A 22,470-nucleotide genomic window follows, 5' to 3' on the forward strand; every position below is an offset into this window, starting at 1 on the left:
CTCTTCCCTGTTTCTATGCAAAAAGCTTGTTGTTTACTTGTAACAAATATATACAGAAAGGAAACGAATGAAATCATGGTTTTTTTGGTGCGACCCTTTTGTTGATTTGATTAGGATTCTGATAGGTGTACAATCAATTGATGCACTCGATTAAGATGACGAGTACAATGATTACAATGATTGAAACGCATTAAGTACAACAGTAAAGTACTACAAACTTGAAAAATACACGATTATTAAAGATAGTTGGATCGCAATTAAGGTAGGACAATTAATGAAAAGGGAAACTATAATTATAAACATATCACAGCTTAAGCCAAAGTAACGGTCGCTGGAACATCAGTCTCTACTCCGGCGTGACGACCTTGGTGGCCATGTCCAGCTCCTCCATAATCCTGAGTAGGAGCAGCGGTACTCTCGAGATGGCGGGAACCACGTCGCCCAGATGTAGTAGTAACAGTAGTAGCACCCGTAATGTTACGCTGAAATTCGTTCTGAGTAAGTAACTTTCATTTCGAATACGTGAGCCAAAGAAAGGAAGATAAACCCACATCGTTGTCCTTAATTTCCCTTTCAACATCAGTTTCAGGACCTTCCGCTGTACGGCTGCAAGGTGAACGGCGGAGAAGCATATCTCCAACTTTGTCTACAGATAGAGCGTTGGTGAGTATGCCATTGTGGTCCCGGAAATGGTCCATCGTGACGGGACTGTGGGCCTCGGATTGATGGATAATAGGAGCCTCGTGTCTAACTTCATGAATCGGAATGGTAGATCGCACTATTTCACGTTCGATGACTGAAAAAGAAGTCGTGAGGATTCAAAGTCGGAAAAGACGAGAGAACGAGAGAACTCACTCCTTTGCTGGATGACGGGTTGAATAACGTGGTGGACATGATGATGCACGTTCTCATGCACTATAGTACCCTTGTCAATTGTGGTATACTCTTTCGTGAGTCGAGTCTATTCCCGATTGTCAGAAATCTTGAATAGATGATACGCGACATCAGAACATACAGTGACGTTCTTGGGTTCACGCATTTGTGTTTCAAATAGGTTATCGTCCCCAGGTAAACTCCCGTGGAACTCTTGAATCGTAGTTGTCGGATGTTTCTAGCATTTTTTCAGCTTTTAGACGTCAAAAAAATATGTTGGAAGACATACGTCATCTCGGTAAGACTCATGCAACTGTTCCTTTGCGATAACGGGTTGAATATGGTGTTGTATGTGGTGAACTATGATATTTTAAGGCTCGTATTTGAGTTCGATGTTGGATGGTATAGGGTACTTACTGTGACGCTCAATGTTTTTCACGCGCTGAACTTCAACATTCTCCTCCGGCTGAATCGTTTCATGAACGACGGCTGCGAATGAAATGAAGATCAGGCGCTTCTAAAGCAAAAGAATGATAGTACTTACGGTTCAGCTGATCTGTGTTCTCCTCTTTCTTGTCATCGGGAGGCATCAGATTGGGATCACTGAACTTCAAATGTCCACGTTCATGAGATTCTTTGAGGACTGAGACAATGGTGAGTAGTAAGTTGGGTAGTTCAACGGAGATACACACGTCTGTTGACTGTGACCTTAGTCAAACTTCTCTCAGCGTTGCCTTCTCGGCTGGTGACACCAACCAAAGGAGCCACATATCCTGGAATCGCATATCAGCACGTTTACAATACCGAATCTAACCTAGACATACGATCTAGACAATCAAACGGTCAGGTTTTTTCGCTTCCCTTATCACAAGAGGGTCAACTTACCACCTGAAGATAACCGAGCATAATCTCGATGAGTATCTGCCATACCACCTCCATGTGCAGCGGCTGAATCCGTACCATGTCCAGCGATTGTGTTGTACTCACGAGCACGTTCCCGGTCGTGCTCCATCGCTGATTCAGAGGAAGGCTTGCCCGACGTACCGGGGCCAGTGCCAGCGGGGAGCCTGTGTTGTTGACCAGTGGTACCATCGCTCCTACGAGCAGCATCGTGGTTGGCTTCTCTATCGTAATCCGCAGAACGACCACCGGTATCACGAGTAGGAGTGGTTGTGCCACCATTTTCTGCCTTCTCGGCTTCGGAAGACTGGCCAGTAATTTTGGAGAACATTCCTACTGGATGCTTAACGTTCTGAGCGCTGATTTACAGTCAAAAAAAGAGTACTCACCCATTATCTGCTATTGGGTAGAGACGGGAGTAAAGAAAGGGAGCTAAGTCAAGCACTGCCAATCCTGGGCGACAAAATAGTGTTCCAGTGCGGAGGGTTTCTCATTGACCTCATTTCTGGCTTGGAGTCAGCAAGACGTCTAAGACAAAAGTTCGATATCCGGAAAGGAGATCTCCAGGTCCAGTCAATTCAGATTCGGAGGCGTTATATAATATTGTCACGTGGTCTAGTGAACCCCGGTCACAAAGGCCTCGACAAATTGGGCAAGTGTGAAGTACCCGAATGGAGGTCCGGATCGCCCATTCCTTCATGCCACAATCCAGAAATGTTCATCCCCTTGTCTAGTAGTGCTGCAGGGCGAAATCAGCTTAAAAATGCCTTTGTTGTCATTAAGGCTGTGACGTTGTCCTCTAATAACCGGTCTAGTTAGTCGTCGACAAACGATCGTCCATTAATGATTGCCTTGTACTCTACACTGATAAAAAGCTGCCATCTATTCGGAATTCGGTGATCCCTTACTACCCGCGAGCCACTCTCATATTCTCAGGCCTTTGGGAAACCATTAACGAGTTGTGACGACATGGGCTCCCCGCAAGCTGCTATTTCGTTCCTCTGTGCTATTTTCTTGTCATTATTTATTTTTGCTCGCCGGGTGCGGGAAGACGTTGCAAGACTCGCACTGATAGCTTGGCTCTTGGGGTGCAATTTCGTCCACGGTATTAATGCATCTATATGGTCTTCGACCGTTGACATTGAGGGATTTGGCTGGTGTGATGTTGGTAAGGTCCATTCTAATTTGCGTTCTATCTGTATAGTTTCTCAATGCGTCGTCTCATGCAGTGACAAAATTTGTACTTGCCACGACAATCGCAGTCCCTGGAGCATGTTTATGTATCTCTCAGAACCTTACTGCCATGTCATCCTCTCGCGAGACTCCCAATGGTTCGAGAGTTACTCGAAATCAAAAGCTCTTTGCCGCACTCTTTTGTTACTTGATTCCTATTCTATATATGCCCCTACGTATGTTGATCTCAAACTTCCGGCGTCACCACGAGTGCTGACAATTTGAAAAGATATAATTGGCCAGGATCACAGGTTTGACCTTGCCAAAGGCATCGGTTGTATGGCTTCAGTTCATCCTTCGACGCCAGCGGCTATGGTGGTCTGGATGCCTCAAATTGTCATGTGTATATTGTCACTCCTTTGTTCTGGTGCGAGTTTCGCACTTACTTTCATTGACTGCCAGCTGAAGGTGATCCGCTGAATTAGGCATGACAATTTACAATCGTCCTTCTGCCAAGACAACCGATTACTCTGATCATATCGAATCCCGCTATCTCACTATGGATACAGGACTCAGGTCGCGTACCCTCATTATTTCTGTGTTGACTACCAGTGCCACTCTCGTGGTATTAGTCTTCTCTATGTTTTCATTTCCTATGTCGGACTCGTGGCTTTCTTGGGCGCATGTTCACGAGCATCTTTCGGAGGTTACCATCATGCTTGAGCCATCCGCGTCTATCGAAACCATGTGGTGGGGTTTAAGATCGATTACATTCTGCTACATTTTCGTTGCTCTCGCTTTTGGCGAAGAGACTCGGGATATCGTCCGATATCTATCTAGCTTGATAAAGAGATTTCCACGAGCCGACCTTCGTACCATCCTCACACCTAGGTGCGTTTATTTATTTCTCACTGGTTTGTGACATGAACTCATGATCTTGTGTAGCCATCGGAAGAGCGATAATCCCTTTCACTTTTCTCCCGATCAAGCCATGGAACTCAAGTCTGGTTGGGACGATGATTTCAAGGCAAAAAGCTCAAGGCTGACTCTCAAAGGTTGGAGGAAGAATAAGTCTTCTTCACCCAAGAGCACTCGTACACGCTCAAGTTCTAGCGCCACCGAGGACAGTTCTTTGAGTCCGAGTTCGCAATTCGGCTTGCCGCTTGGACACTCGCTCGGATACAACACTCCCATACTCCCTCCTCCCATCCATAAATCGCCTACGAAGAAGCCTGAAAACTACGTAGACCACAATATCATTCATGAAGCTCGTCCGTCTCTCTGTAGTCACTCTTCGAAGGAGCTACTCCCCCATCAGCATCATACGCAGACGGCATCTAAGGCAAGCGATATCACCGCTGTGCTAGGGGCGACTTGGCCATCACCACCCATGGCTACACCGTCGCCGAGTCCTACCAGGGATCGTTATATGGCCGGACCAGTTGATGTCATTTCACCTACTCGGGCCAGTTCTCCAGCTCTTTCACAATGCTCTCAATCCTCGTCTCATATTTCTCGACCATTTGGAGAATACTCTGCTCGCCCTGTTTCTCAGTCACCACCCGGTCTTAGGTCGAAAGCAGTCCCCCGGCATCCCAGTCTAAAAAATCTCCAATCCAATATGAAAGGTAGAAATCAGTCTGGAAAAGGGCAGGAGGATGCGTCGATTCGTATGACTGTTGTGCACGAAACAGCTTAATGATGTTAAGCACCATGACTTGATCCATTCGGAGTTCTGTGGCAGAACCCCGCCTCGTTTATGTAACCTACTTTTGCGTTCTGTATCTATAGAAAATATTTATGTTTCAGTTTTGTCGTATATGAATGGCTGTAGGGCGTTTCTTTATATTTCAAAACTTTGTAGCGCTATACGTTTGCCTTCAATGTATTATCATTCTTATGTTGGATAACTAATCAATGAAATTTGGAAAGCCTGTTTATGTGTCTCTGCAACACTTGACTATTCTCTTATTCTGGCCGTCTAGTAACCGGCCATTCTATTCCGGCTAAGGAATTTCATCACCCATAAGCTGGGCCTTTGGCACAGCCAAAAGTTCAACGTTGTCGACGCCCGGGTTGCATTCATCTGCATCGCTCGGACAACGCCCCTACAATGTATTCCCAACTTATTGTATTTTTCTACTGAGTTGTAGCTATGTCCAGGAGTCCGGACAAGAACGAATCAAACAGGGTCCCTCGTGGCTTCACCCGACCAGTCGAATTCTACCTGAGCTTGAGAAAATATGCTTTCGAGGGATGTCGTCACTTTGTGTCGAGGCTGTCACGACCGAGCGTCGAAGAGTCCTGTCCCAACCATTCACTGGTATTCGTGACCTTTCTTGTATCTATCAGATCGGCTTCGAACTACTTCAACTGCCGTTCTGGTGTATAATGCTAAGACCGCTGAAGCGCACTATATGCGGTGATCGAGGGTCTTTGTAATCTACTACTACAGGCAGATACAAACCAAGTGTTATCCTGGTGATTCGAAATTACAGCAGGTTGGGATGGTAATAGTTATATGTATATTCAGCGGAAAAAGTTTAAGAGTATTCTTAAACTACAAGGCCTGATGGTCTTGATGCAAGGAAAGAACAAGGTCGTAAAGCACCAAAAGACATACACATGATACGCCTCACTCAGCGAGTGCAACCGGATCCTCATCATCGCCACCTTTCTTATTCAGTTCTATTTTCCTCTTCCGCCCAGGCATTTCCTTGCCCCCACCGAATCCAACGCCAGCTTTCTGTCTCAGTACATCCAAATCTTGTTCAGCTTCTTCTGCCCATTCCAATACTAGATGTCTTCCAAGTAAATGTGTATGCCGCAACGCGTTGAAGGCGTTCTCTGCTTCATGTCGAGAGACAAATTCCAGAAATGCGAAACCGCGAGTACGCGAATCGAATTTCTTGGGCAGTCGGACAGATTTGAGGTGACCGTGTGCACTGTGAACGTGAAGAAGTATATGCGTTAGGAAGTGCGGATAATCAGAAAATGATTATATGTACCTAAAGAGATCGCGGATGTCTTTCTTGGTTGCTTCGAAAGGTACATTCTTGACAATGACCTTCGTGGTTCGGCTCTTTGAATTGACACCATCCTTATTCTTTGCTTCATCTTCCTCTACGCCACGTCCAGCAAATTTGACATGTAGCGAATGACCATCGAGTACGAAACCTTGGATACTTTTCAAGGCCTTTTTCGCGCCCTCAACGTCCTTAAAGCCGATGAAACCATAACCCATACTGAGACGAGGACCACTGGGTTGTTTTGGATCAGGTTTTGTCTGAATCCGCGCAAAAGCAAATGAAGGTAGATGTTGAAAGACTTGAGCAAATCGTTCCTGAGTCGTTACAAAAGAGAGGTTCTTGACGTATAGCGTCATGCCACCAGTTATCGAAACTTCCTCTCCGGCGTCTCCTCCAGTAGACTCCTGTTCGGGAATCTTGACGACAGGAAGGGAAGAGGGGCCACCGGAAGCCGTCTGTATAGGTTCATCTGTGAACATGCCACTAGGACCTTTCTCGAGGTAGATGACTGAGTTACCGAGGCGTCTATACGCGACGGCTTTGAAGCCTTTTGAAGCTTCATCAGGCCGCTCAAACTCGACTACTGCCATGGTGCCAGCAGGTGGGACAAGTACGCGACTAAGCTGGCCATGCGGTGTAAAGAGGTCTCGTATCTGATCGAGTGTCGTCCCGTAAGGTATATTTTTAACGAGGATAGTGGTGTCTGAGCGAGCCTTGGTAGAAAAAGAGGATAAAATAACACCCTGTGACTCCAGATACGACTTTGTCTCTTGTATGATGTGGGTCTCGGCGAGTGCTAGTTTTACAGCGGGATTATCTCCATTCTCGGCGCTTAAAATTTCGGATTTGTCGATGCTCATCCGATTTGCTATGGACGATGCTACGGCATCGCTCTGTTGGTAATTTAGCCTTCCAAGAATAAAACAAGTCAGAACGGCATACATTCATATAAAGCATACTCCAGTTGAAGGATTTGCCGGACAAAGACTTTCGCTTTCTCTCGCTCTCCTCCTTTACAGTTTTCTTGCGCATCTCCCCCTCCTCAACCCCGAATGATCTCTGTTGATCTTGGGCAGGAAGTATGTGTAGAAGCCGTCCTTGAAAGGACTTTTTATCAAGAGCTTCATATGCAGACGTCGCATCTGCACCAGTTGCGAAAGTTACGTATGCTAAACCCTTGGGCTGTTTGGAGATTGAATCAAGAGGTATGTGGACCTAGAAACAGCAGATATTAGCGAAAGTCTAAAGCTCCAAACAAGTGAAAGATAATGATCAGAATAAGTTTCTACTATCGGTTTCCCTGAGGATCAGCATACCCGAGGTGAGTCGAGTCTGATGTCCCTATGCATTTTATCATCCCAATATCTATTTATTTAATTTTGAAAATAGTAGTTCATCTTTACCTGGTAAGAAGAGTCAGTACTACGGTTGAGCTTGAGAAATGTTTATACGATAAAAATATCAGAACAAATTTCTACTATCAATATCCCTGAGAGATCAGCAATTCCGAAGATCTGATGTCCCTATATGGTGTTCATCGCGTAGCCAGCGGCACCCAAAAAGCTCGTGGGCGAAACAAAGGGCAACACTAGACTCACCTGTGAGATATCGCCATGGGACCGAAACAGCTCCAGTAAATCCGTCTCCGTACAGCTGAAGGCCAAGTTCCGCAAGAAGAGCCTGTGCGTCCGCAAGATTGTCTCCCTGGCAACGTCTTGAGGAGAGCTGACATCCATTGGGTCCTAGTTATGCTTGAATACATCGTTCGAATCCGTAAATGAGCATACTCACTGGTAGACTTGGTTTTGGGTTAGGATTTTCACTTTCCTCGTCTGACTGCTCAAAAGCCTTGCCCTCGTTGTCGACATTGTTGGACATTCGTTGCTTCATCCACTCCGCATCCGAGAGGGTGGCTGTATTCACAGGTGCCTTGTCGACAAGTTGTTCTTGAGGGCGGATATCTTTGGGTTGCGCCTCGTTAGCCCAAATCGGACCTTTTTTGGTGCGAGGCTTCATGACTTCGAGAAATTCTTCCGCCTGAGAAGGAAGTTTTTCTTTCACCATGCTTTTGTCAGACTTGGACTCTCTGATAGGCAAGGGATTTGTTTCGATGGGGGAAGGGCCTAACCTTGGCCGCTTATTAGGTCTAGGAGCAGGAGCATCTTTGGAACCCTATGAAGGTTGTGGTCAGAAACGAATATGAGGGGAAAGGCATTTCATACGTCAATAAGCGTAACATGTATTCGAGTCGAGTCGATGAAAGTCTTGTCAAACCAATTCCGCGCAGCGAAAGCTTCTTCATCTGTTTTATAACCAACAAATCCAAACCTTCGCGATGTCCCGTCAGACTTGTATGCAACTTTAACGTCCGTGAGGATTCCTGCAGGACATCCTTGTTGTTCGAAATGCTGTCGTAGGCGAACCGGAGTGACATATGAGGGCAAGTTTTTGATCATTAACCGAGACATGGTTGAGATGATCTGTTCAGAGGATAATCAGTTTCCTTCATGATAGAGCGAGAAAGACATTTGCTGACCGTCAAAAAGACGGAAGAAAAAATCCAGGGTATCCGATGACGAAACTCCGCTCGGTGATCGCCGAATAGCGGACGGGATCACAAATGAGATGTACAATCGAGTGAATATATATAGCGTATCTCTTCTCGGGTTTCTCATATCAAGATGCATGCTTTCTCTCATCCTCGCTCAGCGTCTTCGTCCCAGAGCTCTCATTTATCTAAAAATGATATAGGAAAACTGGACGCGCCTGTTCATCAAGAGAAAATCTTATGAAATTAATCATAGTAGCTACATACTAATTATACGTCTACTATGCATTAATACATGTAGGAGGACCAGAATGCAAAAACCTGTATCTCCACTGCGACACCCCATCATCTGGGTCGACAAATGACAATTCAACATAACACATTTCAGTCGAGTCAACGAAAACAGAGACAGGGTGTTCCGGATGGTTTTTAAAATAGCGTACAATGCGTCGGAAGCAGTAATTGCATGGTGTAAAGTGTATGGCGTTTTGATTTGTGAAACATGTCCAGTGAGAATCTTTGATATTGAAATGATTAGTGTCTGTATGATCTGATACATTGCCTTCAGCGTCCAAGTCATCGCGAGACCCAGTGTACAAGTTGTCTTGAAGTCTTTCGAACTCAGTCGTCCAGCCTCCGTCTACTTCCCTCTGTTCATGCTACATAGGCTCAGATCCGGTGAATTAGACAATCACAAAGGTAAAACTTACTTCGCAGAACAGATTCCAGGGATTAGAGGCTTCAACTTTGATTCCAATAGGACTCGTGAACCGGAAATCAATACGCCCACAGATTGCAGTATAACCTAATGTCCGAAGCGGCACCTGCTGCAACTTGCCGAGCTCTATGAGTTCAGGACGGAACTTGTCCTAATGGGAAGGTTTCAGCAGTGCAGAGAGAAAAGAGCATAGAAAAACTTGCAAATGCAGAGTCCCGCAATTCATAAAATGGAGATTCGTAGCCCGGCTTAATGAAACGCGTGGTCAAAACATGAAAGAAGGACATATTCATATAAAGGTCATGGTCGGAGCTAAACTTGCGGCTTATATCCAACATTGCAGCGCGGTACAACTCAAGCCGTAGTGCATTATCAGTCTTTTCAAAACGTTCATCGCCAGACCAAGAAAGCGAAATACTGCCACAGAGGCTAGGACCACCTTTAACATGACCATACTCAAAGCAGTTGATACCTTCATCACCAAGTATACCATCAGAGTCGCCTTGGACCTCCTCAACAATGCGGAACAGTGTCTGAACCTTGAGTAGCTCAACTTCGTCTTGAACATAGTAAAGCCTGGATCGTTTGGGGTCAAATAGGTAATCTTGAAATGATTTGTGGAAAAATCTGAGAGGTTGGCCATCAGCTTTCTCTGGCTCGGGGACCCTCACGGCGGCGAATATATGACGAATGGCGCCATAAGCGGCATCTTCAGTCAATTGCAGTCTATTACATTGCTCGCGAAATGCCACTCCAGGTGAACCGCGTCTTGAATATAGGAGTAGTAGTTTTCTGGTGTTTATCATGGCATCAGCCGGGATGTGAGAGAGGATCCTCTCATACAATGCATCGAGCTGAGCCAACGGATTATTCTTCCCCAACAATAGACCAGTATCGATGAGCAAGAGCACATCGCCGAGCTGAGAGGATGGGTCCTGATAGTGAGGATCACCAATATATCGGGCCACTGTCGAAGCGTACGCAAATAACCCACCCGCGGCTGTAGCAATTTTAGTGAATTCCAGCTGGGATGGCCACTCCCGCTTGTGTCTTAGTGTAGGGTATGCGAGTTGAATTTTCTTCAACTCATCGCGGAGATATCGTTGAACATCTTCGCATGCTTGATCTGAGTCTATCTCAATTTCCTCCTTTGTGTAGACAGACTGAACCTCTGCTCTCTCAAAAAACGAAGTGATATGAGGCTCTGGGCGGCTGGCAATGATCCACACGATCGGAGAGGTAGGATATGTGATACAGAAGTCTGAGATCAACTCAAGGAGCTCTCGTTGTACGAGGGGGTTATCGCACTCGTCGAGGCCGTCAATGATGATGAGAAATCTATCTGAGCAATTGAAAAGATGCCGATGAATGGATGGTTCAACAATGAAGTTTTTGAAATGGACGGATAGCGATTTGCGAAGGATAGATGGATCGCGGGTGATCTCATTCCATACATATCGACGATACGGCTCACAGTTGACTGCGAGCTGATAGGCGATGGTTACTATAGTCTTGGTTCCATCTCTCCGTCCATTGACGGAAAGGAAGACCGATGCACCCAAGAATACACCATCGAGGGCCTTTTCAGCTACGATCTGCATGATAGCCGACTTGCCGACTCCAGCGGCGCCAAATACCCAACGCAACTTTCTTTCGTCATGACACTGGACGATGAAATCGAGGCACCGCTGGACGATAGCAAGACGGGTTCCAGGGTGACATCGTGGGGGCGGATCGCGATCGGACGAGTCAAATTCTGCTCCAAGTAACGTTTGCTGCAGAAACTCTTTCATGACTGACAAAGATGGCCGTCAGTATAGGTATAACAACGTGAATAGTTCTTACAGTTGTCCGAGATGATGCTGTTATCGACAAATGTATTGCCCACCATAGAAACATTGTGAGACCCGCTGAACATGCCTTGACTGTAGTGCTGTCGGTAGTGTGCATGTTAGTTGCTAAAGTAATTTCTTGGGGGGCGTGAGACTGTACAGATGCTTTGCTATGAAGTGGCTGAAGGCCTGGGGCAGAAGTGGGTGCGAGATGCGCAGACGAACAGTCCCGGTCAGCCGAGTCTTCCGAGCGATGGGTAGTGCGTTGGGGGGAATGCGCGGCGACACCTGAAACTATTCGAGGACGAAAGGCGGATGTTGGAGAGTGTGGATTTTCAGCAGGCTTGTCCGGTCTTCCCGTATCAGGTTCGGGTAAAGAAGAATGCCGGCGGGAAGGAGACGGTGAGCGAGAGCGAGAGAAAGCAGAGGAAACATGCTTCTTGATACGAGAAACCCGAGAAGAGATACGCTTTGTAAGACCAGCTTTTGGCTTGTCCGACATCCGACTCGTCGAGAACGGGAATAAGAAGGATATAGGTGTACAGTGTGAAGATCACACTACATCTATATCTGGCCAATATGCCCATGTCACGGCGATGCTTCGAAAATTCGCATGGTATTATTATGGGAGTGAAACCCCATCCTGACTCCTGAGGACTTTCAGTGATAGGTATCAAAAAATTTGCGCAGGACAAGAAAAAAAAATACATGTATTGGTTGCGTATTTTGGCTTCCCCCACATTTCCGAGTGATTTGATCACAAGTTTAGAGGGAACCGTAAGATGTTAAATTTTGAACAAAGTTCATCAGTTCAAACGAATGGAAAACGCTAACACCATCGCTTCCATAGCCTTCCGGCTCGAATCCTCCTACAGCCTCCACTTTCCATGAAGGCACCGTGGAGATTGAAAACTGAGATTGATTATAAGAGATTGTTGAGTCGACCCTTCGAGTATAACTCAATCACGTACTCAGAACAACCTTCCCCAATTACATTGGACTGAGGAAGCTTTGAGAACATTTGCAGTTGTTGCAGCAGCGTCCTACAATCTTCGCGTCTCGGGTGCCAGTTGTTGACGTCACGTGCCGGGGTAGAATTATCTCCGCTCGGTTATCGCCGAAAATGCGTTAACTGTTTAATCCAAAGTTCTGAATACTGACAAGCACTATGGCCTCTCAACCTGTCTTCGCGGAGGAAAAAAACCCAAGAGGTATACCGAAAGCACCATTTGTGGTGAGTGTACCTCTGTATCTCCCTTCAATGGAAATCCTCATCAGCCGTATAGGAAAATATCGAAGCGTATCTGGGAGGCCCTGACGGGAGCGTTGAAGGGCCAATACAGAGATTCCAAGATGCACTCGCGTACGTGTGATGTTTTAATGGAAAGCAACGCTTGATTGACACTGAACGAAAGCGCAGAAAGTACCGTTACATGGATAGAAGCCTAACGCAACGCCGGGCAAGTCTTGAGGAAAAGATACCTGACATCAAGAAAACGCTTGATATGGTCGAATTGCTAAGAGATCGCCGTGTTCGTGCATCCCCCAGTCTCACGATGATCGGAATTTGAGTTTCCTCGAACAGGAAGGAAAAGAAAAGGCTTCCGATGAAGACGACGACCTCGAAGACGAAGAGGCTTCCACCAAAACTACGACGACATTCGAATTGAATGATACACTATACGCTGAGGCCGAGTTACAAGATACTGATACCGTTTATCTTTGGCTTGGAGTAAGTGTTCTATGCTAACTGTCTAAACTTGTACTTGATACATTGGCAGGCCAATGTCATGCTATCTTACAAAATTCCTGCTGCTGTCACGTTGCTAAAGTCGAAACTGGAAGCGGCTGAAGTGTCGCTAAGTAACACGATTGAAGACCTAGAATTTTTGCGGGAACAGATTACGGTGATGGAGGTGAATACGGCGCGGGTGTATAACTGGGACGTTAAGCGTCGGAGGGAGCGGAGAGAGGAGACGCAGCGACCTGTGGGTGGTGGAAATCTGGACTAGAAACATAAGCAATACATTTGTGATTTATGTGACATAAGTGCATCAGTTGTCACGCCGCGCCTCTAACGGTTCCATTGTCGTGGCGAGATCTGGATACGTATGTTCTTTCTACTGTTGGGCCCGTCCAGGACAGCCATTTGATACGTTTGTTTCCAGTAGATGGTTGTGCATGGTCGTCCTCTCATGTAATCCAAATAATGCTTCATATTCACTCTTTGCCGCCCGAGTTGCTCGCACACGTCTTCAGTTTTCTACACGAGCCCGTCCCTCAGCTAATTCCTTTTCCGCTTCCCGAGACCTTCCATGACTGGAAAGTCGTAACTCATGTATGTCGCTCCTGGCGTACGACTGCCCTATCCACGCCCTCCCTTTGGCCTAGAATTCACATCCCCAAGATTTCCGATGAGGCAGCGTTGAACACTATCCCTCTAACCGGAGATCTACCTCTTGTGGTTTACTATACCGCTGATCTCTCAAACCTACCATCTGGGGCATCGGATACAGTAGAAGACGAGGCGCTGAGGGGCATCCAGAGAAACCTACGGCGTCTCCGAGAGTTTCATGCGTTCTGTTCTTCGTCGGAGAAGTTCTCGCCGTGGAAGTATCTTGACGAACCAGCTCCGCTTCTCGAATCTTTGACTATAATATCGAATGACGAAGATGATCTCGAAACTCTTGCTGTCCTGCCTCCCCTCTTTGGCGGCGAGACGATCAGCTTGAGAAAGCTTGTCATGGCAAACGTTTCAATATGGCCTTATCGTAATTTCCATAACCTTCGGCATCTAGCACTGTATGATCAAATCGACGAAGAACGACTTCCTCTTCATACCTTCTTTGACACCCTTAGTCAATCTCTCCAACTTGAAACTCTCATTCTTGTGAGTGCGGGGTTTGAAGACGAAATGATTCTTGATGGTGGTGAACTCACACAACCCCTGTCTCTTCCGTCTTTACGGTACTTGGAACTTGGAGAATGGTCGTTTGAAATGGCGCCCTTGATGTTCCTGGAGAACATTATACTTCCACCCGACCTGACAATCTGCCTCTGGAATATCGGTTGGGAGGCCAACATACGAAATCTGATTTGTCCTCGCCTTGAAAACCGCTCTTTACTTGAGCGATGCACAAAAATCAACGTCACAAGCTTTCTATGTGGCGATAGTGCTTGCGAAGCTGATTCGCTCGTGGGTGTTAAAGATTCCACTCTCTATTACTACGGTGAAGCTGTCCCACCTGGGTTTTCAACTATGCGTTCTCTCGGGGCATTCGTCAATGTTACAGAACTCAACTATTGTCCGGATTTTCGGTGGAGCAAGCATGGGGATGTCCTCGATGAAGATTTACTCCTTTTGCTGCCGGCATTGAAAATTTTGCGGGTATCAAGGGTCATCTGTGGACATTTAGAACTACTATGCCGCCTTCTGGTTCAATTCGAACCAGATACGAAACGGACGCGACCCTTATCTCGAGGATCTGTACGCGCGTCGGAACAACCCTCTAAGCATCTACGCTTTCGTATCGCACCACTTCTTGAGGAGCTCCATATCACGAACCCATACGATCACCCCGATTTCTTTGAACCTTTCAAGTTATACACTCTCGATGACCTTCGACCGCTTATATTCCTTGCCAACGTCAGAGCGAACAATGGCGTAAAGCTGAAAAAGTTGGTAATACAAGGATGCAGCGAAGAAGTTGTAGAAGCTACGAAACTCAAACCGATGAAATGTGATAAATCGCAAAGAAAAGAAGCTCCATCTGACAATATTGAAGTTGTCGGGTTGGATTTATTTTTCGAAAAAGTAGAGTTTATGGGAAGGAGGTATAATTTTATGCCGTATTGGGAGGACTCTATCGTGGAGATTTGGCCGAGAGAGAAGTTGGCGAAACCTCCACATCCAGATTGTTGGTAAGATTAAGTATTCTCCTTGGAGCATTTGAAAAGTTTTGCACGGTTGTAGAGGTCTTCTTCGTCGTTGAAATTTTGTTTTTTTGCAATCGATCGCTATATGGCTATGTTATCGTCTAGGACAGTGGTATACCAAAAATGCATCATGTTTTGTCGCTCTTCATATCGCTTCAAGCGGAGTATAAGTCAAGTAGTGTAATGTGCTTTTGATCTATCCTTTATTTTTGGTTTCTTCGGACTTGACATCTTGGTGCGTAGGCTGGGTTGAGTACACCAATCGCCGCATGTAACTGTTTTTGTGAGGCTTGAAATTGTTCGACGACCTCCTACGCATACCGTCTCTTTGAATAGAATGAAAGAGAGATTATTATTACAAAGAGTACAATTTAACTAGTGGCGAGTTGCCAGATTTCGCTGAGTTTTCTGATTTACTGCTCCAAACGATTTTCGAGACGATAAACCACTCGCGACAGGCCATTACAGACCAAACGACTTATGAGAGCGAACTGTACGTAACCCTAACCATAACTGTTGTTCGTGGAAAGTCGGGACAAGTTCCCACGGGGGTTGCAGAGGCGTTGAAGAGCTCTGCAGCTCTTTCCATATTCCTCCTTCAAAACATCTTCATGGCCTCCGTCTCAAGGATTGCTACAAGCTCTCTCAGAGCCGCCCGTAAGCCGCTACCATGATTAATATTTTCTGTCCAATTCTGATGATTTTCGCGTTTTTTCCAGTCCGCCCTCGGGCAATTGCTACCGCGGTTCATGCGTGCGTTACTGTGCTTAATTGCCATTGAAAATGATCTAATCGTTATTCGTACAGTCGTGGCCTCGCGACTCCTCCCTCCAAGCGCGCCGAAGAGATTGTCGAGAAACTTCCCTCCAAGCCCGGTCTCATCACCAAGACTGGTACTGCTCTCCTCGGAACTGGTCTTCTCGCTGCCACCATTTCGAATGAACTCTACGTTGTCAATGAAGAAACCATTCTCCTGATTGGCTCCGTTATTGTCTTTACCTACCTCGCCAAGGTATGTGGTCTGTCATGCCTCGTTTCTGTAGAATTCTCGATCACGACCATTTTTAGGTCTTGCGTGAACCCTATACCGAATGGGCAGACGGACACATTCAACGTATCAAGAAGGTTCTTGATACTGCTCGTGCTGAACATACTCAAGCTGTTCAGGACCGCATTGATTCAGTCGGTCAGATGAAGGATGCGGTTTCTGTTACCAAGGCCCTATTTAGCTTGTCAAAGGTGCGCCTCAACGTGTTCAATCTTATGTTATAGCTCATGTTCTTGTTAGGAGACCGCCAAGCTAGAGTCAGAGACCTTTGTGCAAAAACAAAACGTTGCCATGGCCTCTGAACTCAAAACAGTACTCGACAGTTGGGTCCGCTATGAACAACAGCTCAAGGAGAGCGAGCAGGTCGAGCTCACCCAGGCCGTCATTGCTAAAGTCCTTACCAACATCCGAGAGCCCAAGACGCAACAAGAGATCCTTACTAGCGCTATCATTGAAATAGAACGTGAGTACCTTCCCCTCTGTCCAATGTCCGTATTAAATTGCCCTACAGAGCTGGTCAAGAGTAAGGCTATCTAGATGTAGTAACCAGTTGAGTTTGGCAATAGATTATCGTGGATTAATGGCCTGTTTGTTCTGCTGAGAGAGTGACTGTCACTGTGACAAGAATGTGACTCAAGCGGGTGACGCAAGCGCGACGCGTCAAGCTCGGCAATTAATCTCTTTCATCGACAACCATGGCTCCCATCCCCGTCCACATCAAGCACGCTGGAAAACTATCAGACATCCAGCTCGACCCAGATCTACCCCCATCAGCCTTCAAGGATGCTGTTTACCAGATAACCGGAGTCCCAGTCGACCGTATGAAAGTCATGGTCAAGGGTGGCGTCCTCAAGGTAAGACCATTCTTGGTAACTTGGGTTCGGTATCCTAATTTTTGACATCTGCGTTTTGAAGGATGACTCCTCCTGGAAGAAAATAGGCCCAAAGCCAGTGAGTATGGGCGACTCTCATACCGATCATAAGTCTGAAATGCTGCAGGGCCAAACTTTCATGGTCATCGGTGCAGCTGGGGAGCTGCCAAAACCTCCTGAAAACCCTGTCGTGTTCCTTGAAGGTCTGATATAACCTTGCAGTGTTCGAAACAACGCTAATGGCGATCTGAAAAGACCTTGATGATGCCGAACTAGCAGAAGCAGTATGTCCCACATATTTGCTAGCAGATCTATCTATGACAATGTTTTCAGCTGGCGAAACCTGTCGGCCTGAAAAAGTGTGTACTCTTTGTATCGCTATTTAACCACCGATGCTTATGACTGGGTCAGTCTTGGGAATACTTGTTACATGAACGCCACAGTGCAAGCTCTCCGTGCAGTACCTGAGTTACAATCGGCTTTGACTGCGTGAGTTTTACCTTCTTTTGGCAATCCCAATCCACGTTAAATACCGTATTTAGGCCTGCCCTTCAGTCCGCCACACCGTTACCCGGCGCTCTTCGAGATCTCTATGCCAATATGGGAAAAACAACGGATAATGTAACACCCATGTCCTTCCTAACAGTCTTGCGTCAGGTCATTTGATCTCTTTCTTTGCTATGTATTTCTTTCTGAAGATATGACCAGGTCAACCCGCAATTCGGGGAGATGGATAGACGGGAAACGAGAGGTTTGATGCTGGGTGGTTATGCGCAACAGGGTAAGCTGAGCTGTCCAAAATTGCTGATACTGCGAGATCTTGATGTAGCATTGCCTAGATGCCGAAGAATGCTTGAGCTTCATTGTCCAGACCCTTCGTAACGTCCCCGGTCTGACGAATGAAGGGACGAGTTTGGCGACTTCGGCTCAGGCAGATGTTGGTAGTAAGAAGTTTGTGGAACAGTACTTGATGGGAGAGATGCGAAGAGAGTATGTCCTGATCTTTTTGTGACTTACAACCGCGTACTCATGTTTGCCAGGTTAACTTGCGACGAGGCTCCTGAAGAACCTGCGAGTGTCTCGACCGAACAGGTGCTCAAAATTGAATGCAATATCAATATCACTACAAATTACATGGTACCTGGGATTTTGAACGTGCGTCGAGTCGTCCTATATGCCCTGGAACTGATGATCCTACCGCCTTATATAGTCTTTAGACCAAAAGCTGGAGAAGAACTCGCCTAGTCTAGGCCGCGAAGCTGTGTACTCACAAAAATCACGGCTAACAAGATTGCCTACCTATCTCATAGTACATATGGTACGCTTCGCATGGAGAGCGGATACTGGCAAGAAGGCAAAGATAATGGTAAATGATTTCTCTTAGTTGAGAAATACACCCGATCTTGACATGTTTGCTTTCACGGCCTTAAGCGAAAAGTGAAATTCCCGACGGAGTTGGACGCTGTAGACTTCGCTACTGAAGAACTCCAAGCTAAGATCCTTCCCGCAAGTCGTAAACTGAAAGAAGTGGAGAAGGAACGTTTTGAGAGGCGGAAAATCCGCAAACGGACGAAAAACGTTACTACTTCCAAGGCAGCGACTTCCTCAACAGTCGAGGCTACAACTACTGCTCCAGGTCCTGATGGTGACGTTGCTATGGCTGATGCGGGACCATCTTCAGCAGAACAAGTTAAAGGTAAAGCCACTGTTGAGGGTGAATTAGAAGATGAGAGTGTGTATAGAGGCAGAGAGGAAAAGGAGCTTGCTGAGTTGGCTGATCCGGATTTGAAGAAGGATATTGGTGCCAGTCAGACAGGGTTGTATGATCTTGTCGGTGAGTTTGCTTATCTTGCGCATATAAACGTGTGCATGCTCAAATGACTTTTATCTTCCTTCATAAGCCATTGTGACCCATAAAGGTGCCGCAGCGGATGCGGGTCATTACATCGCATTTGTGAAGAAATCAGTTTTCCATCCCGCAAAAGGAATGACTTCGTCATCTGACGCCACAACGGCCGCGGCAGCTGCGGTGGGAATGGATGATGATGATGACGATTGGTACAAGTTTGATGATGATAAAGTGTCGGTGTTTCCTGCAGAGAAGTTGGCTACATTGGATGGTGGTGGTACGTTTCTTTCTTTGTTCAACACATATTCAACACCGTTTTAATGGCTTGATGTTTATGATAGGGGAGGATTCGTCTGCATACGTGCTTTTATATAGAAGTAAGCCTTTGGCGTAAAAAGCGGTATGAAAAGAAAGGTATTCGGATGTATGGAGAGAGGGGCTACCTATTATAGTGTTTCATTGTCAGAGAAATAAATACGAGTTGGACTTGCGCTGTAAGTAGGGTTATGGGTTGTGGTATTTTTTTAAAATGAATGATAGCAATCGGGACGAAAAAAATAGTCACAAAGCTCTCTGTCGGGGAGTCGAACCCCGCTTTCGCGCGGTCGTTACACATTGTAGTGACAGGCGCGTGTACTAACCGATATACTAACAGAGACTTGTTTTCAGTTGAAGCATTGTACTTCAAGAGCCCAGTACTTATGAAATTCAGGATTATTCCTTGAAGCAATGAGAGACAACTTGGCGGTAGTTTTGGTACCTAACAGATGGTCATCGCATGGAAGCCCTTTGGAGAGCATCTTAAGTTCTGCCAACATCTTTTAAATTTTGTTGTTCAATGGGTCAACTGGCGATGAAGGATAAAAACGTCGGATTAGATTCCCTGCACGAGATGCACATTACATGGTATGTTGGCGCACTAGATTTCTTGAACGGTTTTTGCGCTGAATAATTTCGGAAGTAGAATTCATCATCTTTTAAAATCTAAAGAATCTTGAGGATACACGTGCGCTAGGCTTCTCTTTTCTACCCTTTCCACCTTTAATAGACTCGGCTTTCTGCGAGTGTGGAGAAGAGGCCGGGGAAGCTCTACCGCTTGTCAGGGCATTTTTGATAGCGCGGTCATAACGGTTATTAGCTATGAATTGATATATTTATTAATCAGTGAAGGGGCTTTCTAGATATCGGAGAAAGGAATTTTTACCGAAGGCTTGAGAGGCATCCCAAAGCATGACGCCACCGAATGAGTCGAATTGAGAACGGGTAGTGGTGGCGATGTTGCTGAGTGTATCAATGTCGACAAATCCTGAGCCGGCGGCGGTGGAGGAGGCTGGAGCACCGAGGTATATCTTAACGTCTGGGTTCGGAGATTGCGTCTTTGCCCAATTGTCCCTATGAAACGAATCAGTTGATTTCTGATTCTGTTCCGTGGCGATGCTCACCAATCAGCAAAATTGAACGCCTAGGCAACACATAGGTTAACTGATGGATTCTCGAATGAGATTGTATGCTTACATTGGGACTCGTCAAGCTTGCGATCCAGTCAATACAAAAAGAAAAACTGAATCTGTGCCTTCACTCACCCGCAGAAATTGTTATAAACTGGAATTGCATATGTAAACGGTCTGTTGATTCGGTTTCAAGAGCCGAAACTCACATTGGACATAAACGGCATCAAATCCAACCGCATTGAGAACAGAACCCAAATTCGCATCAGGGAATGGACATTGGGGAGCAGCAGCGACAAAGTATCTGGGTGATACCTCGTGTTTATTGACCTACAGCGAGATGAAGGTTCAACACTTACTGCTTGCCCGCGCCTGCTGCATGATCGCGGATGCGCCTAACGAAAGCAGGGAATGAACCGCTTCCTCCTCCTTCGATATCGAGGTCAACACCATCAAGTATAGCGTCTCCAAAAGGCCTGGTATCACTCGAACCACCGAGGAAAAGATCCCAGATTGTGTCGGCAAATGCTTCGGCTTGTGCATCAGAGGTCAAAGTTGCTGACCCAGTTGCACCTCCTAAACTTAGAGTGATGATCTTTCCTGCAGCCTGACAAGTTCTGATATCATCAGCAAGGAATTGACAGTTGGCCAGACCAGTGCCCGGGAAGACATCGTTATCAACATTGTTACAAGTCTAAAATCCGATGAGTTTGAAAGCATACACGCGTTCATAGAAACGGAAGTCCTACATTAGCCATATTGATTTCCGGTAAACCTCCCGTACCGAAGAAGACGTTCAGGAATGCTGCTGGGATGGCATCGATTGAATCATCCTAGGACATGGTACATTGGTGAATGAACATAGACGAGAATCTTGGGCTCACCTGACAATAAGTGGAAAGCGTCTTTTGAAAGTTTGCCGTGTCGGATGGATGAGTTGCGCCATAAGAATTTTGACCCCAATAGCTATGCCAACCTGTAAGTGGAGTTTCGGATTGTGCTATGCCAAATGAAGCCGTACACAGCAACCTAAATGTCAATAAAAGTTAATCAGCTCCATGCGACTCCAAAAACAAAACCAAGGTCATACATTATCGTTCCTCGAGTTGTCGAAGGCTAACACTCCACAAGAGAATATCAAAGAGGAAGCGATGAGACCGAGATAGTTTTTGAGCAGGGCCATGTTGACTACCGATGGGAGGAGCACGAAAGTGGCTGGAGGTTGTCGAGGAATTCATCGCCTTTTATCTTCTCGTCTCGTCGTTTCTAAATCTGGGATTGCGAGATGCTTGTTAGTTTTCTGCTCAGATTATCTGAGAGGCCTGGGTAAGGAATTTTCTGGTCAGAGGTTGAATGCAATATGGTCGACTGCATTGGATGATATTCTAGAGCGACTGCGACATATCCGATAATGGCAAGATTAAGTTCTTCAAGAAATGTGATGCTCCACTCCACCGAATTGCACGATCATGCGGAATTCTATTTCGGTGGAGATATCCGTATGTTGTTAGCCTTGCGACGTTGCAGAGGACAACTTCTCGCCTGCTCTGAGTAGAGCTTCCACATGGGTCCCGATCCCATTATACCGAACCCGAACTGTGTATTGGACAATGAAACCTCTTCCAAGTACACCAGACGAACTCACTCACGCAGGTAACTTGAGCTCCAATGATACGGTCCGACTACATATGTTGAGAGCTTGTTTCTCCTCGAGGAGTTGGAGTATTCTCCATGTGCTACAGATCATAACACCACACTCGAGGGAGACGGAGTCGCAGGTCAGCTGGATCTGGTAAGTTCGCTACCAATTCCCATCACTTCTTTGTGAGAAATAGCCAAGGCGACGATTGATAGTGAAGCAAGTAGGCAGAGTGAGACGGATTGAGAGCATCATGAGCTCGCTCTTGTGTCGGGCCGAATGAGATTACCGACCCACGCATATATTTCTAGGGATTTTGTGGAGATGAGCCATACGGTGAGATTAGAGGTCTAGAATTCGGGATTTTTTATCATTGCTTCTGCTGCATAAGGTTCTCTTTACGGAGAATTTTGTGACCATATGTATGTGACTCCGTCCGATCTTTTCCCTGCGAAAAACCGATTCAGTGACTATAAGGTGTATGTTCTCCGATGCGGTGGTTGTTGGATGGCATAGACAAGGTGAAGCTGGTTTCCCACGACCGCCATTATACGGGTGTTTATTTTAAGAAAGCTTGTTGGGGTCTTCCTGGGGGTATTCCGCCG

At 46.2% G+C, this 22,470-nt stretch overlaps 9 protein-coding genes and 1 non-coding gene across 10 annotated transcripts; 5 read left to right on the top strand and 5 right to left on the bottom strand.

Annotated features, from left to right (window-relative positions):
- Window positions 1-311: 311 nt before the first annotated feature.
- On the bottom strand, window positions 312-2,104 carry AGABI2DRAFT_121583 (hypothetical protein; the record flags this gene model as incomplete). Its single annotated transcript, XM_006455623.1, has 9 exons — window positions 312-494; window positions 552-796; window positions 856-961; window positions 1,016-1,111; window positions 1,163-1,233; window positions 1,291-1,362; window positions 1,418-1,516; window positions 1,566-1,646; window positions 1,759-2,104. 9 exons carry the CDS (start codon window positions 2,102-2,104, stop codon window positions 312-314), a joined length of 1,299 nt encoding a protein of 432 aa, XP_006455686.1.
- Window positions 2,105-2,739: 635 nt separating this feature from the next.
- Window positions 2,740-4,812, top strand: AGABI2DRAFT_239584 (STE3-type pheromone receptor). Its single transcript, XM_006455907.1, has 5 exons — window positions 2,740-2,941; window positions 3,003-3,182; window positions 3,236-3,373; window positions 3,432-3,837; window positions 3,892-4,812. Exons 1-5 carry the CDS (start codon window positions 2,743-2,745, stop codon window positions 4,643-4,645), a joined length of 1,677 nt encoding a protein of 558 aa, XP_006455970.1. The 5' UTR covers window positions 2,740-2,742; the 3' UTR covers window positions 4,646-4,812.
- A 641-nt stretch (window positions 4,813-5,453) lies between these two features.
- AGABI2DRAFT_227175 (hypothetical protein) lies at window positions 5,454-8,507 on the bottom strand. The gene is made up of 6 exons (XM_006455624.1): window positions 8,198-8,507; window positions 7,767-8,147; window positions 7,574-7,717; window positions 6,918-7,190; window positions 5,955-6,868; window positions 5,454-5,891 (listed from the first exon to the last, which is right to left on the bottom strand). The coding sequence occupies exons 1-6, from the start codon at window positions 8,441-8,443 to the stop codon at window positions 5,582-5,584; spliced, it is 2,268 nt and encodes a 755-aa protein (XP_006455687.1). The 5' UTR covers window positions 8,444-8,507; the 3' UTR covers window positions 5,454-5,581.
- Window positions 8,508-10,194: 1,687 nt separating this feature from the next.
- On the bottom strand, window positions 10,195-11,255 carry AGABI2DRAFT_210183 (hypothetical protein; the record flags this gene model as incomplete). Its single annotated transcript, XM_006455625.1, has 3 exons — window positions 11,207-11,255; window positions 11,087-11,174; window positions 10,195-11,036 (listed from the first exon to the last, which is right to left on the bottom strand). Coding segments are annotated over exons 2-3 (915 nt in total), but the record flags the coding sequence as incomplete, so codon positions are not given.
- Window positions 11,256-12,229: 974 nt separating this feature from the next.
- On the top strand, window positions 12,230-13,133 carry AGABI2DRAFT_195092 (hypothetical protein). The gene is made up of 5 exons (XM_006455626.1): window positions 12,230-12,307; window positions 12,360-12,436; window positions 12,494-12,605; window positions 12,659-12,805; window positions 12,855-13,133. The coding sequence occupies exons 1-5, from the start codon at window positions 12,242-12,244 to the stop codon at window positions 13,083-13,085; spliced, it is 633 nt and encodes a 210-aa protein (XP_006455689.1). The 5' UTR covers window positions 12,230-12,241; the 3' UTR covers window positions 13,086-13,133.
- Window positions 13,134-13,895: 762 nt separating this feature from the next.
- Window positions 13,896-14,763, top strand: AGABI2DRAFT_195093 (hypothetical protein). Its single transcript, XM_006455627.1, has 2 exons — window positions 13,896-14,461; window positions 14,490-14,763. The coding sequence occupies exons 1-2, from the start codon at window positions 13,988-13,990 to the stop codon at window positions 14,739-14,741; spliced, it is 726 nt and encodes a 241-aa protein (XP_006455690.1). The 5' UTR covers window positions 13,896-13,987; the 3' UTR covers window positions 14,742-14,763.
- Window positions 14,764-15,564: 801 nt separating this feature from the next.
- On the top strand, window positions 15,565-16,645 carry ATP4 (ATP4 subunit B of the stator stalk of mitochondrial F1F0 ATP synthase). Its single transcript, XM_006455628.1, has 6 exons — window positions 15,565-15,666; window positions 15,729-15,762; window positions 15,817-16,021; window positions 16,078-16,248; window positions 16,298-16,520; window positions 16,569-16,645. The coding sequence occupies exons 1-6, from the start codon at window positions 15,621-15,623 to the stop codon at window positions 16,592-16,594; spliced, it is 705 nt and encodes a 234-aa protein (XP_006455691.1). The 5' UTR covers window positions 15,565-15,620; the 3' UTR covers window positions 16,595-16,645.
- A 98-nt stretch (window positions 16,646-16,743) lies between these two features.
- AGABI2DRAFT_195095 (hypothetical protein) lies at window positions 16,744-19,328 on the top strand. The gene is made up of 14 exons (XM_006455629.1): window positions 16,744-16,911; window positions 16,973-17,008; window positions 17,057-17,132; window positions 17,185-17,213; window positions 17,263-17,288; window positions 17,341-17,418; window positions 17,472-17,586; window positions 17,638-17,710; window positions 17,769-17,919; window positions 17,970-18,084; window positions 18,140-18,295; window positions 18,361-18,763; window positions 18,831-19,055; window positions 19,120-19,328. The coding sequence occupies exons 1-14, from the start codon at window positions 16,753-16,755 to the stop codon at window positions 19,170-19,172; spliced, it is 1,695 nt and encodes a 564-aa protein (XP_006455692.1). The 5' UTR covers window positions 16,744-16,752; the 3' UTR covers window positions 19,173-19,328.
- A 19-nt stretch (window positions 19,329-19,347) lies between these two features.
- On the bottom strand, window positions 19,348-19,436 carry AGABI2DRAFT_t124. Its single transcript has one exon. It is a non-coding gene; the product is annotated as a tRNA-Asp (tRNA).
- A 308-nt stretch (window positions 19,437-19,744) lies between these two features.
- AGABI2DRAFT_227191 (hypothetical protein) lies at window positions 19,745-21,481 on the bottom strand. The gene is made up of 9 exons (XM_006455630.1): window positions 21,317-21,481; window positions 21,248-21,255; window positions 21,111-21,192; window positions 20,976-21,059; window positions 20,586-20,920; window positions 20,436-20,530; window positions 20,362-20,380; window positions 19,983-20,215; window positions 19,745-19,916 (listed from the first exon to the last, which is right to left on the bottom strand). The coding sequence occupies exons 1-9, from the start codon at window positions 21,407-21,409 to the stop codon at window positions 19,756-19,758; spliced, it is 1,110 nt and encodes a 369-aa protein (XP_006455693.1). The 5' UTR covers window positions 21,410-21,481; the 3' UTR covers window positions 19,745-19,755.
- Window positions 21,482-22,470: the final 989 nt, after the last annotated feature.

The sequence above is a fragment of the Agaricus bisporus genome (genome assembly GCF_000300575.1).
Source record: "Agaricus bisporus var. bisporus H97 unplaced genomic scaffold AGABI2scaffold_11, whole genome shotgun sequence".
Taxonomy (NCBI): domain Eukaryota; kingdom Fungi; phylum Basidiomycota; class Agaricomycetes; order Agaricales; family Agaricaceae; genus Agaricus; species Agaricus bisporus.